The 14,008-nt window shown below is 41.2% G+C and overlaps 1 protein-coding gene across 1 annotated transcript in view; it reads right to left on the bottom strand.

Annotated features, from left to right (window-relative positions):
* The window catches only part of RBM47 (RNA binding motif protein 47), a 76,323-nt gene extending 62,631 nt beyond the window's left edge, over nucleotides 1–13,692 (bottom strand). The window contains 1 exon segment of the mRNA XM_030313995.1: nucleotides 11,485–13,692. Coding sequence (XP_030169855.1) covers nucleotides 11,485–11,564 — 80 coding nt within the window. The 5' untranslated portion in view covers nucleotides 11,565–13,692.
* Nucleotides 13,693–14,008: the final 316 nt, after the last annotated feature.

The raw sequence follows: 14,008 nt of genomic DNA, 5'->3' as shown, positions 1-14,008 counted from the left end.
TAAAATGGTGCAGCCACTTTAGAAAACCGTCTGGCAGTTCCTCAGGTTGAACACAGACTTACCATACGACCCAGCAATTCTACTCCTAACTATATGCCCGAGAGAAATGAATACTTAGGACCACACAAAAATTTGCACATAAATAATCATAGCAGTATTATAATAGCCCAAAAGTAGAGACAACACAGATATCATCAACTGATGAATAAATAAATAGATAAATAAAATGTGGCATATTCAGGGCACCTGGGTGGTTTAGTCAATTAAGCATCCAACTCTTGGTTTCGACTCAGGTCATGATCTCATGGTTCAGGAGCTTGGGTCCCGTGTCAGGCTCCATGCTGACAATGTGGAGCCTGCTTGGGATTCTCTCTCTCTCTTTCTCTCTCTCTCTCTCTCTCTCTCTCTCTCTCTCTCAGTCTCAATAAATACATAAATACATAAACATTTTTAAATACTATTAAAAATGTACTCAGCACTACTTTAGTACTGAATACTGTTCTGTAGTATGAATATACTACATATATTCATGTGGTATATTCATACTACAGAACAATATTCAGCACTGAAAAGGAATGAAGTATTACTACTTTCTATAACATGGATGAATCTTGAAAACATTAAGTAGGTGAAAGAAGTCAGTCACAAAAGACCACATTTTGTATTGATTCCATTTATATGAAATGTTCATAATGGGCAAATCTATAAAGACAGAAAGTAGATCAGTGGTTGTATAGGGCTGGCAATGAGGGGTGGCAGGTGGGAAAGAAATGGAAGTGACTGGTAATGGGTACAGAGGATGTTTTTAGGGAGGTGATGAAAATGTTCTGTAACTGATTATAATGATGGTTATACAACTCTGTGAACATACTAAAAACTCAGTGGTGTGTATACTTTAAATAGGTGAATTGTACTATGTGAATTATATCCCAAATAAAGCTATTATCTCTATCTCTATCTCTCTCTATCTCTATCTCTATCTCTATCTCTATCTCTATGTCTATAGTGTGTGTGTGTGTGTGTGTGTGTGTGTGTGTGTATCCAGTATGTCAGAGTGGAAGTCAGCAAAGGCTGACACTCACCATGCCCACTTCATAAGGACAGATTTCAAAGGCTTACCCCAGATTTCTCCCATTCCAACCATCATGCCCAAGTGGCAAAAGCTGGGTATGCAGCTGTGGTAGCTGTGATGTTCATGTTACATGTTACCCCTAATTTCATTTCAGACTAGAACTGTATAGGTAAAAATCTCACCACAGAGAAACATTACAGAGAAGGTCAGGGCAATATTTTATGTCCTGGTGGATGGCTTAGTACTCCAGCTTCTTATTCACAGTGAATCGCTTTCCAAGAAAATGCTCTCTGGTCCCCACTCAATCAGCACTCCCCCTGTGACGAAAGTCCCCGATGGTATCTGTGTGTACACACGCATGTGCATACATGCTTTGCTGGAGATGGGAGTCTGTGGGCCAGAGCACTGCTAAACTGAGCAATGTGTAAGTAACCTCCCTTCCCAGCCCCAGCAAATGATGATTTTCCTTCCCCTTGTATCTTCCTCCTGAATCGTCTTCATTCCAGTCAACTTTGCTTTCCAACATCTCAGAATGGTTTAGCAGAAAGAAAACAAGCTTTAGAATCTGGTAGGCAAGAGCCCAAAAACTAACCTTATTCCTTTCCACTTAGTAACCCTGGGCAAGCCTCAGATGTCAAGTTTGTAAAATGCATATCACACAGTATCCAAACCGTTAAAAAATATTTCTAGAGTTTCCACTACGTGTTGGGTACCGAGAATACACACCTGAGTAAGACACAGACTCTTAGGTAAAAAAATTCATGGTCTAGTAGGAGACATAGAAATATACACAAATAATTATTACAATGCAGTGTGATAAATGCCATGATAGATAGTATCATAAAGGAGGGAGGGATTGATTCTCTTAACAGTGGAAAAGAAGGAAGAAGGCTTCATGGAGTGGCTGTGAGACTTTGCTAAGACAATGTGTCCACAGAACCCTTGGCACGTAGCAAATGCTCAGAGAGTGTGAAGTTCTTGCCCCACCAAGGGCCCTAGGAATTCAGAAGAAGAAAAAAATAAGTTTGGGCAAGGGAGGTAAGAACCTGGAAAGGACTGTTCGCTGCTCTGGTCAGAGTTATTATTAAGAGCTAATTCAACTAAAGAAAACTGGGCATCACTTTTTATTTCTTCCTGCCCATAAATATACGAACTAGAAAGATATAAATGCAGATGTCCTGGGTTTAATATTGTGTATTTTAACCTATAATTCTAACTTTGCCAAATTAGAATGTCAAGTAAAATGGCCCCCCCAAAAAAATTCTTAACTCTTCCTTCAGCCAATACATATGCATTTACTGACCACCCCCCTCCCCATTATGTGGCACCAGGCAACAGAGACATAAAATTACTTCTGACAAGCTTAGAAATGACTAGGGCAGATAAAACAAGACTTTAATAATTGTAACACAGGGCAGAACAACGTGTTGTTTTTATTCCCTCACAATAATTGCTCAGGAGGTTTACTTGCTCTTGAAACAAAGCAGGGAGTTAATATTGATAATAATGGTTCCTTCCTGATCAGACCTGTACCTCTATTCTAATTTTGAGAAATAGATATTTGGAAATGGGCTTCCCCTTGGTGATAAAAAAAGATATGATAAAGTTTCTCAGTAGAGACAAGTCAAGTACTCAATGTTCTCAGAGCAAAATCTTGCTGAAATGATAAAACCTCCACCGGTTATCAAGAGGCTTAGCTGTGCAGATAAACAACCTTGAGAGTCAGTAAATCTACGGTAGTACGAGGCACGTGGTGGGTGTAACTCAACTTTGGAGTCTGTGGCCTACGATGTGGGGATTCCTAAACCAGAGATCAACGCAGCACCTGCACTAAGGATATAGCAGATCCCTACTTTCTCCTGCCCATCCACCTTCCCGTGTTCCCTGGTAAAGACCCCTCCACCTCCCATAAATCAGAGATAGGTCCATGCAGGTAAATCACAGTCCATCTGGGGATGAGAAAGCTGTGGGGTTTTCCTTAGGAATGAAAGTTGTAAGAACAACGTAAGCCTGAAGTTGCCAAAATAAAACCAACGCAGAGGACAACAGGCTGGGAGATAGGAAGAGAAAAACAATCCTGATGACCTGTTTTGACTCCTTTGATCCAGCCATGTGTCACCCTTTGGAATTCCCAGTTACGTAAATATATATGTATACGTGTAACTTCATGTATAGAATTAAATTTGATAGATTTGTTTGTTGATTGATTCCTTAAGCTACTTGGGATTGGAATTCTGCCACTTACAACCAAAAGAGTCCTAATTAGAAAGGGTCTCAGTGCACTGCTCTTCCTCAATGTATATTATTATGGGGGTGGGGTAACCAAGAAGGTCACAGAGTAATCACACCTGACCCATCCCCTCTTTCCATTCCTTTTTCCAGTTCAGCAAACGTACTCTCCAGGTGCCAGAGAAAGCCACCATTTTCCCTCCTTAATTCCTTCAGTAAAATTTTACTCTATGCCTCTTCACCCTTATTGAAAGGGCATTTCATCATTTTTGGTATAATGGAAGAATGGTGTGAATCTAACGTATCTTTGAAGAGAAGTGCTAGAATTCAAACAGAAAATCAACAAAGGACATTCCGATGAAAGAGGGCTCCTCCTAGAAGTTTCTTATGTTTAACTTCTGAAAAGTGGTCAGATCTCTGTCTCTGTGTAGTAGAATCTTACAAAAAATCCTCTCATTCATGGAGAGAGCCTTTTTGCAATGATTACAACCGAATGCCATGAAGTGCAGCCCCCAATAAAAAGCCTGTCTATCCTATATCTGTGTCTGCTGTCCTGAGCAGTGTTAACTAGGATTGCTCAAAGAATTCAGAAACAATTGATCATCCTCATTTTTCTCTTTCCTTTTATTTTATCTGCCTTCTCCTACTTCCCTCTTAGAAAAAGAGTGTAGATTAAGAATAAAGAACAAAACCTACCGGGAGGCAACTTTTACAGGAAGCCATGGAAAATCCGTTAAGAGAATTTTTGACCAGGGCTGACCCAGATCAGTGCCTGTGTGGGCTAAGCAGTGGCTCACCCATAAATCTGTTTATGTACAGTGCAAAGCAGGGCTACCAGCAGGAAGGATGGCTTCCAAACCATCATTCAGTCTAAACTATTATATACCAACCCTGCTTGTGGAACTAAAACAAATTAAAAACAAAGAAACAACAACAACAACAACAAACCCGCCATCACAACAACTAGAATTTTTGTAGGGTCCTGGGCCTTGGTAGTTTTTAAAGCTCCTCCAGGTAATTCTAGTATGTAGCCAAGGTCAAAATCCATTAATTTATACAGACATCCAGACAAAATCTTTCTCCAACCATTGCAATGTTCTGGGTTGTTTTGGCTGTAACCAAAATGGCTACCAACAAAGCCTAGGGTATTCTCATTCTTTCGCTTCCACAGATGATTAAGTTATCAGTTACGAAGGCTTTACAGAGTATCAGCCTGAACTAAGCACCTTACATACATCATCTCTAAGCTTTACAACCACCCTGGACAATGGTCCTCAGTAAATACTTGTTGAATGAATATATAAATAAGCAAGGACAATGGCAGTGCAAAACTCAGGGGGAAAGGCTACCTCACCTGGACTCATCTCTGTTCCAGATAGTCGCTCTTTCTCCAGCACCCCCATCTCTGAGGTTCCCACAATCTCACTGATGGATAGGACCCTCTACACACATCTTGACCCCATGGCAATCTAATCTGGTTTTCCTATAGCTCCAAGAGTTAAAAAATAATTATTTTTAAACTGAGTCTAACCCAGGACATGTTTTTGTTTAGTTCTAAAGAAAATGCCCATTTGTCAGGAGGGTGTATTGAGATAAGTTAAGATTCAACAATTTTTTTAGTGCTCCTATACTAAAACTAATCTGAGGGTAAAGGTAAACTCCAGCATTTACTAAATGATGTGGCTTTGTTCAAGGCCCTGAGGGCTCAGTGCCTCAGTTTCCCCATTTGTAAAAGGTGTTAATGATCCCTAGCCAGTAGAGCCTTTGTAAGATTGTAAGCACCTGGTACAATGACTGACGCATAGTAAGTAGTATGCCAAATAGTATGACTTGAGAAGCCATCGTAGACCAAAGAGTGTTGTTGAAGAAGTGCTGTCTTTAATGGCTGCCACAGCTCACCAAACACTGTGTGGTTGGCAGTGTGGGCCAGTGGGAAGAACTGAGAACAGTGGAGGTAGAAAATCTGGATGTCAGCTCCTTCACTAACCAGGTGTATGATCTTGGCTTCTCTATTTCAGCTTTCTCACGTACAAAACGGGCATATTTTACAACTCAAAAATTTTCTATAAAAGGTAAACAAAATTCAGAAAGTATTTTAAGAAGTATACAAATGGGGGCACCTGAGTGGCTCAGGTGGTTAAGCATCCGATTCTTGATTTCAGCTCAGCTCATGATCTCACGGTTCATGAGATGGAGTCCTATGTTGGGCTCTGCACAGACAGTGTGGAACCTGCGAGGGATTCTCTTTCTCCCTCTCTGCTCCTCCCCCCACCCAAATAAATAATAAATATTTTAAAAACACAAATGTTTAAACAAGAAAAAAAAAAGGAAGTATACAAATCTAAGATATTCTTCCTGTGCTTGTTCATAAATTTAAAAAGAATCAAATCTTTGATGACTGTTCTCAAGCATCCCATAAGAAAGGGGCTCTCATTACCTGTGCAAATAATAAAGCAAAAAATCTTTGCATGTACTGACTGCTGTTTCTAAAAGTGACTTAGAGGGGCGCCTGGGTGGCGCAGTCGGTTAAGCGTCCGACTTCAGCCAGGTCACGATCTCACGGTCCGTGAGTTCGAGCCCCGCGTCAGGCTCTGGGCTGATGGCTCGGAGCCTGGAGCCTGTTTCCGATTCTGTGTCTCCCTCTCTCTCTGCCCCTCCCCCGTTCATGCTCTGTCTCTCTCTGTCCCAAAAATAAATAAACGTTGAAAAAAAAAAATTTTAAAAGTGACTTAGAATTTCAACTGAGACACTATCCAGATGTTTCCTTGTGTTCCATTGGGCAAGGGTGCCTTGCTGAAATGACCTGACTGCACCAAAGAGCCCACAATATTAATGCAAATTAAAAAAAAAAAAAAAAAACCCTTTCATCCACCGCCATAAAGAAATTTAAAGGTCATATGCCTCCTTTTGTTATTCTAAGGGAAGGGCATTCTGAGCAAGTCTCCAGTAACTTTTGAAGTTAGAATGGAATATTTGTGAATGCACACATTTGTAGGCTGGGAAGTTGAGGTAGGTAGTAGTGAGAAGGAAATTTAGAAACTTATTCATCTCTAAGATATTCAGTTGAGTCGGACTTTGACACCCATGGGATCAGCACCCAGAGCTCTGTGTGAGTTAGAATTTGAAGCTCTTCTAACCCCATTGTGAAAGACACGACCTTTGTCTCCCAGGAAATTTCACAGCAAGTCTGACTTGAAACTTACCTTGAAACCTACCTTTCTTATTAAATATTTCTTTACCCATAAATATTAAAACCTGATCTTAAAAAAGAACTCTCAAAACTTGCTATATATAGATGTTAGAATACCATGTGCATCTGAAAATAAAAACTATTCATAAGCAAAAATAATCATTCATAAGCAAAGGTTCAGTGAATGAAAACTACATAAGGGAGCCCGTTTTCATAATGAAACCAACTTCGAGGGGAAAGAGAAAATGGCCTAAGCGAAGTCAGGTCAACGGCCAGCTTTCCTGCACTGCTGCATGAAAGTGAAGTCTTCGGGGCGCCTGGGTGGCTCAGTCGGCTGAGCGTCCGACTTCGGCTCAGGTCATGATCTCGCGGTCCATGGGTTTGAGCCCCGCATCGGGCTCTGTGCTGACAGCTCAGAGCCTGGAGCCTGTTTCAGATTCTGTGCCTCCCTCTCTCTCTGCCCCTCCCCTGCTCATGCTCTCACTCTCTCTCTGTCTCAAAAATAAAAAATAAATGTTAAAAAAAAAAAAGAAAGAAAGTGAAGTCTTCGATAACGAAGTGGCCTCTGGCATGGTCTTTGCCAGGACCAGATTGCCCCTGGTGTAATCAACAGCTTGCGTGTTTAGGTCGGATCAACTGTAAAGTCATGAAACTTTTCTCAAGCTCAGTTTCCTCATCTGTAAAAAAGTGGCAGTCGCCTCCCAGGGGGATGGAGTCAGTTAAGTAAACACCCTACACAGAGCACTTTAGTAAATATACTCCCAGAAACAGACTTTTCTCTCTCCACCCCTCTGGGTGATAACACTTCCAACCACACCCTTTCTGAGATCACTTAACTTTAAAGCACTGGCACACACAGGGAATGATTTTCAGCCCATATAGCCATGTTTTTCAATCCCCCAAACATATTAAATGGTGGTCTATTCTTACAAAGGAACACTAGGCAGCAATGAAGGAATAAATGCCAGCTACATGACACAATGTGGACAAATGCCACAGACACAATATTGAATGAAAGATGCCAGATACAAAAAAGCACGTATGGTTTCATTTTTATGTTCAAGAACAGCCAAAGCTACTTATTCTACAAATACTGCTTCCATGATAGGACAAATCAAAATAATGGTCATCTTGAGCCACGGGGTGACAGAGAGGAGAAGCACAAAGGAGCCTTCTGGGACACTGAAAATGTTCTGTACCTTGATCTGAGTGGTTGTTACACAGGTGCGTACGTATGTAAAAATTCATCAAGCTGTACACTTCAGAGCTGTGCACTTTATTGCCTTTGTTACACCTCAATGTTTAAAATAATATTTTAAATATTTTTAAATTATTTTAATTATTAAATATTATCATTAAATTATTTTAATTAAAAATGTTTAAAATAATATTTTTAAAAGATTTTATTTTTTAAGTAATCTCTACAGCCAACATGGGGCTCACACCCACAATCCCAAGATCAAGAGTTTGCACACTCCACCAACTGAGCCAGCCAAGGTGCCCTTAAAATAATATTTTTTTCAAAGCATTTATTGGACTTAATCTTATTACGTGGAAGTTTCTCTCTTGTGCATTCTTCCCGGCTCTTTTTACATTTACATATATATGTACATGATAAATGTGTTCATTGGTACCTCATAACTGTAGAAATAAAGAATTACTCATATATGAAATTTTCCAAATAATTGAATGTATCCACTTAAGTAAGCAAAGGTTACTTAAGGAAACCATTACTTTCTTCGATGAAAATCTTTATGAAATGATTTACAGTCTTCACTATCATTTTAAACAGACAATATTGAGTACATTCCTCTTGGTGAACCAAGGTTATCCTTAGAAACTTATATCGTCAAGCTGGGCTGAGACTGAGCTATAACTTCAGCAGCTATTGCTTCTATACTGATGATGGTAGCTTTTGTCCCTTCTCTGTTATCTGTGGCTACTGCTTTCTGTCACCTGCCTGTCTCTGAGGATCCCGGTCCTTCTCATTTGCTTTCTTCCATGCATTTATTTGTAGGGTTGGTGCCTATCTTTTGAATGCCTAGTATGTACTAAGCACTGGAGATAACTGTAGCAAAGAAGACACTCATTATCCATGACCTAAGGGGATCCAGATTTTAGCAGAGGAGTCAAGTATAAAATAAGTGTGGGGCGCCTGGGTGGCTCAGTCAGTGAAGCATCCGACTGCAGCTCAGGTCATGATCTCACGGTTCGTGGGTTCAAGCCCTGAGTAGGACTCTGTGCTGATAGCTTGGAGCCTGGAGCCTGCTTTGGATTCTGTGTCTCCCTCTCTCTCTGCCCCTCCCCTGCTTACACTTTTCTTTCTCTCTCTCAAAATAAATTTTAAAAAATAATTTTAAAAAAACAGTATAAAACAAATGTGATGACTATCATAAAGGGGAAAGCATAGGACCTAATTCAGGAGGTCACTTCAAAGAAGTGCCATTTAAGCAATGAGAAATGAAAACCAAGCCCAGAGTGAGACCTTAGTATTTGCTGAATGAGAATGAATGCATGAGTGATCATTAGCCAACAGAGTTCTGAATTATCGAAAGATGCCTAAATCAAGAGTCAACAGGCATTCAGTGAGGCCCTGATGAACTTAATGACATTAATTTTGGTGGCGATGAGGACTATATTCTGTTTTAAGACACTGAGTGACTTGACAAATGAAGAATTTTTACTCATTGTTCAGCTAACTATATGTATTCAGTTTTCATTTCATGCTACCAACACAAAACCAGCCCCAAATAGCCCAAATCTTTACGATGATTCCTCTATCTTGCCTGCATAGTTCTGACCCCCAGCTGATATGAATGTGACTTTCCTGGTATAGTTACCCAAAATTATCTGCAGAGGTAGCTGTCACCCACCCACGCTTCTGTGTGACAACTCTGTCCAAGCAAGCCAAAGCAGCCCCAACTTCTCGGGCAGTACTGAACGTTGCAAACTGCCATCTAATTTGGGGCCTATTATTGTCCCTGAAGCGTTCACCTTCATGACATATACAAATCAAGAACTTGCATTCTAAGGAAAAAGGGAACAGATGACAACAACCTTTGTGGAGAGACTATCCAATTATCTGCCTTTTAAAGCAAACCTGATATAGAAACATTATCATATCACATAGCAGCAAAGTTTAAAATGACAGAGTTAGGAGTCAATGTATTCAGGACTTAATCTGATGTATGAGTTGGCCCATCAACAAACTATCATGTAAGGAAGAGCAAGAGGTACAAACATAGCCTTTGGTGATCATAGCTTCTTACAATTCCGTGCAGATCTTTGGGACTCAATATCTGAAAAAGCTAAACAAAGGAGCTACACTGAATAAGGATTTTCCCAATGACATAAAGGGAAACAAGGAATGACAAGCATCTGGAAAGGGTGTATGTTTAGACTTCTTCCCAGAGTCTTTCTGTTCATCTGTTAAGATTTCACACATAAAACTTCATCCCTCTAGTTCAGCTACAGTAGAATTAACACATGAGCTCCTCCACTGGTTAAACTCTAGTTTGGATTTATGTGGCATCATACATGGTCAAAAGTTTCACAGACTATTCATCATCTAAGTGCAACCAAGGGACAGACCAGTAGAGAGCAAGCACTCTTCCCTCTCTTTCGAAATCTTCAGAGTGGTAAGAAAAAGTTAATCCGCTTGTCAAAAGTCACATAAACTTTCAGTAGTCAGGGTAGTGAAACTGCTGGCTGTTAAACCTGATTTTCTGACACACGTATACAAATACCCAAATCTGCTATCCTTCAGGTGAATGCGATGTCTTTTGACCTCCACGGCTGTTACTTTCAGTCCTATTTGCCTAAATACACAAAGCCACAGTGAAGTTTTCCCCATGAAGGAGGTTTCCTCTAATTTTGAAACAATCGTTTCTTCCAGCCATTTTGCAATGGACTGGGAACCTGTCAGGAGAGAGACTCTTGGCTCCTTACTATCAGTGTCACGAGGCAAATCATGTTTTTCCAAAATCAACGGCCTCTTAACTTCAGTACCGTCTTCATACTTTCGTCTCCCACTAGAAGGGCAAACAGGCCAAAGATTCCATGTTTATTATAGTGAATACATTACACTGCGATTCCTTTCCCTGAGAACGAGCATTACAGAAATCTTTTGAAGCTATTCTTTTCCTACATTTTTCCTATTTATTGTTTGGGCTTTAGCCACTATTAACATGTTCCCAGGTATCTGTAATTGTTATTAAATTTGATCAAATGTAAACATTTGGCTAAGGCTCTAGTTTTATCATACATACTCGTATTTTTTTTACCAAAAAAAAAAAAATTGATCAAATGTAAATATTTGGTTAAGGCTCTAGTTTTATCATATATACTCATATTTTTTTACTAAAAAAAAAGCTAGAATATAAATACGTAGTGTTTCCAAGAAGTATTCAGTCATTAGTTCTCCAAAATTAATGTATGAACTGCATATAGTCGTTCCTAGAATGTTCTAAAAACACAGATTTGAGGATAAGAAGCAGTCTTTCAAGCTGACCTTTAATTTGCTATCTTGTCCAAACTTAACAGAAAAGGTGAGGAGGAAAGAAAGCTTCAAAGTATTTTCATGAAACCAGAGCCACCATTTAGCAAAAGCTTTTAGTGGCATGAGTCACGGGGCACACCGAAGTGCAAATCACAAGGTTACACGTCGCCTCCTAGAAACACCACACCTGGTTCCAAATTCTTTACTAAAGCAAATGCTCACTAACATCTCATTCAGATCACTGGAAAACCTCAAGCACAGGAAGATTTTACCTCACTCTCCACGACATTGAAGTCCCTCTAGTAAAACCGAAAACACCATTTGACCGAAAGTGAAGATTACAATTATCCGGGGCCTCCGAGATACAGTTTGCAAAGCAATTATTTTTGCCCCTTCCTCCCCTCCCCGTTCCCGCCCGTTCAGCCGAAGGCAAACCAAATTGTATGTAATCTGAAAATTTAGATATTTATAAATAACAAAGTATGAAACAAGTACCTGCCAAACACCTGGAGCTCTCTTTCCTCTGCTTGCTCTCTCCTCCCACACTCTGGCAACGGAATGCCCTTCAAAACCATGGCTCAGTGCTTTTGGTAAATGTTTTACGAGACACTAAACAGCCTTGTGTCCCACCCTCAGAGCAAACACCATTGAGAGAACACAATATAATGGTTGCAAAGATATCGTGTGATGTACAATAATGCAAATGAACAGGCAGGCTCTATTTCTACACTTCCCCTTAAGGGGGAAAAAAAAATTCCAAACCTGTGAGGGGTGGGGGTAGGCCGGCAGGAAGGGCTTGCAGAAATACACCTTGACACTAGAAGCATTACAAGTTGTGTGCGAGTGTACGTGTGTGTGTTAAAACGGCATTACGATATCGCGCTCATTGTTCTCATCTCCGAGCAAGTCTTGGCTTGCTAACCTGAAAAAGCGTCCAAGGCAAGAGCTAATAAAGGGTAGAGTTCACCAGTGAGTCTGTAGACACAGTAGCAACTGTATATTTACCACCTCTTTCTATTTATTAGAGAAAATACAACTCAAAAAAGCCTCTCTAACCCTTCTTGCACAGTCAACAAAATGTACTCCCCGTTTTCCATATCCCTCAAGTAACTCACAGTTAAAAGCCAACCTCTGCTCTGAACCAGAAGTTTTGCATTCCATTCAAGTTAACAATTACAACTGGAGGATAACAGAAACTTGCTGGCACTGAATTATTAGCATGCCCAGAATGTCAGGTGCCTCTTGGTACCACCAGGGTTAACACGATAAAGAGAAGGTGCTCAGGGATCAGCTGCCTGGTTTTACAGAAACCACGTACGGAGATGGCTGGAGTCTGGAGCCCATGTGGGCAACACACATCTACCTGCTCTTGGAGCTCTGAGTGGGACATCTGAGAAACGAGAAAGTAGAATTATTTAGCAAGTGTCAAGCCTACTCGCTAAAAGGAACCCAAGGCCGTCTAGAGGAGAAGATAAAGAATCGACTTTCGCTCTGAAATCACACACACAGCCAGGTTAGGCAAATAAGAAAACCCATTCTCTTGTCCCTACCCCCTACCCCAGTCTCCAGGGATACTCAAAATTCTGCATTTCATATCTTTAGGATGTCTAGTGGAGTAGAAAGAAAACCAAACATAGGACTGAGATCATGGCTTTTCCACACACTAGCTGTGTGACCTTGAGCAAATCATTTAACCTCTCTGAGCCTATAAAATAAAAATGTCTCATCTATAAAATAAAATGTCTAGAACCAGGAAAGATATCCCAAAGAACTGAGAGCTCTCCCAATCTCAGAGCCTAGAAAATGGCACATTTTCAAAACTTAAGATTTCCAAATCTTAAGGGTTGTTGCAAATTGTTTTGTCCCCTTACGTTACAGTTATAGGCCCCATTTTATTTTCCATTTCCTCCTATTATAGATGCCTCAGGTTAGTGCTGTGACTAAAGGCAAGTGACTTCACTTCTCTTTTGTCTTTTGTATCACAGGGTGGGTGTCTGCCTCCCGAGGGGCACCGTGAGGGGCCTCCCAGCCAGCGGCCTGAGTCCTTCTGATTTTACATTTCTCCTCTTCATGAACCCACCCGCCCTTGAACACAACCTCACTTTCCCTTTCCTTCTCTCCTTTCTCATTTTTCTTTTTCCCTTCCTTTCCTCCTTCCCTTTCTGCCTGGCCTCCCTGAGAGAGAGATGATGGAAATGTGGCGGAGAGTAATTATCCTCCTCATCCCATTTCTTCCATTATTTCATGTGTCATATCAAACACTCTGGGGAGGGAGGGAAGTCGGATGTTAGTCTATCATCCAGATTCTACTGGCGGGAGCCCGAGACGCAGAGATTCAGCTGGTCTCAGGGCAATTGCAGACGGCGTCCTGCAGCTCGGCTTTCCTGACAGGCCAGGGTTGCCTCAGCTGCCGCTCCAGCGTGGGCCAACGCCCGGGCCTAAAATGTGCCTCAGTGCCCCAATGTCCCCACCTGTTCTAGTCAATTCTACCTGCCAGTTGTGGCATATTCTCCCCTGGGATCGCTCATCTCCTCATCTCCTTCCTTCTTCTGTCTTGGCTGGTCTTCCTCTTATTCTGTTTTTAGGATCTATCTCACTCAACCCCTATAACTCACTTTTGATGACCGCTCTCTCTGTGTGCCTTTTTTTTTTTTTAATGTTTATTTACTTTTTGAGAGAGAGAGAGAGAGAGAAAGAGAGACAGAGAGAGAGAGAGAGAGAGCGCAAGGGGGTGGGGAGGGGCAGAGAGAGAGGGAGACACAGAATCCGAAGCAGGCTCCAGGCTCTGAGCTGTCAGCACAGAGCCTGACCCAGGGCTTGAACTTGAACAAGATCATGACCTGAACCACTCAGGTGCCCCATTGTGTGCCTTTCTTTAGGCAAACACAACAGGAGCAAATCTCCACCAAATGACAAACCTGTATGTTTGGGGGAAAATTATCCAGTTCCTAGGAGGCTTTCTTTATCAGTGCCCCTCTTGGGTCACGTATCCCATGTCACCCGGCACCCCACTCTGTGT

Source organism: Lynx canadensis, chromosome B1, assembly GCF_007474595.2.
Source record: "Lynx canadensis isolate LIC74 chromosome B1, mLynCan4.pri.v2, whole genome shotgun sequence".
NCBI classification, from domain to species: domain Eukaryota; kingdom Metazoa; phylum Chordata; class Mammalia; order Carnivora; family Felidae; genus Lynx; species Lynx canadensis.
The sequence above is the reverse complement of the archived record's forward strand: the minus strand, read 5'-3'. Positions and strand labels throughout refer to the sequence as shown.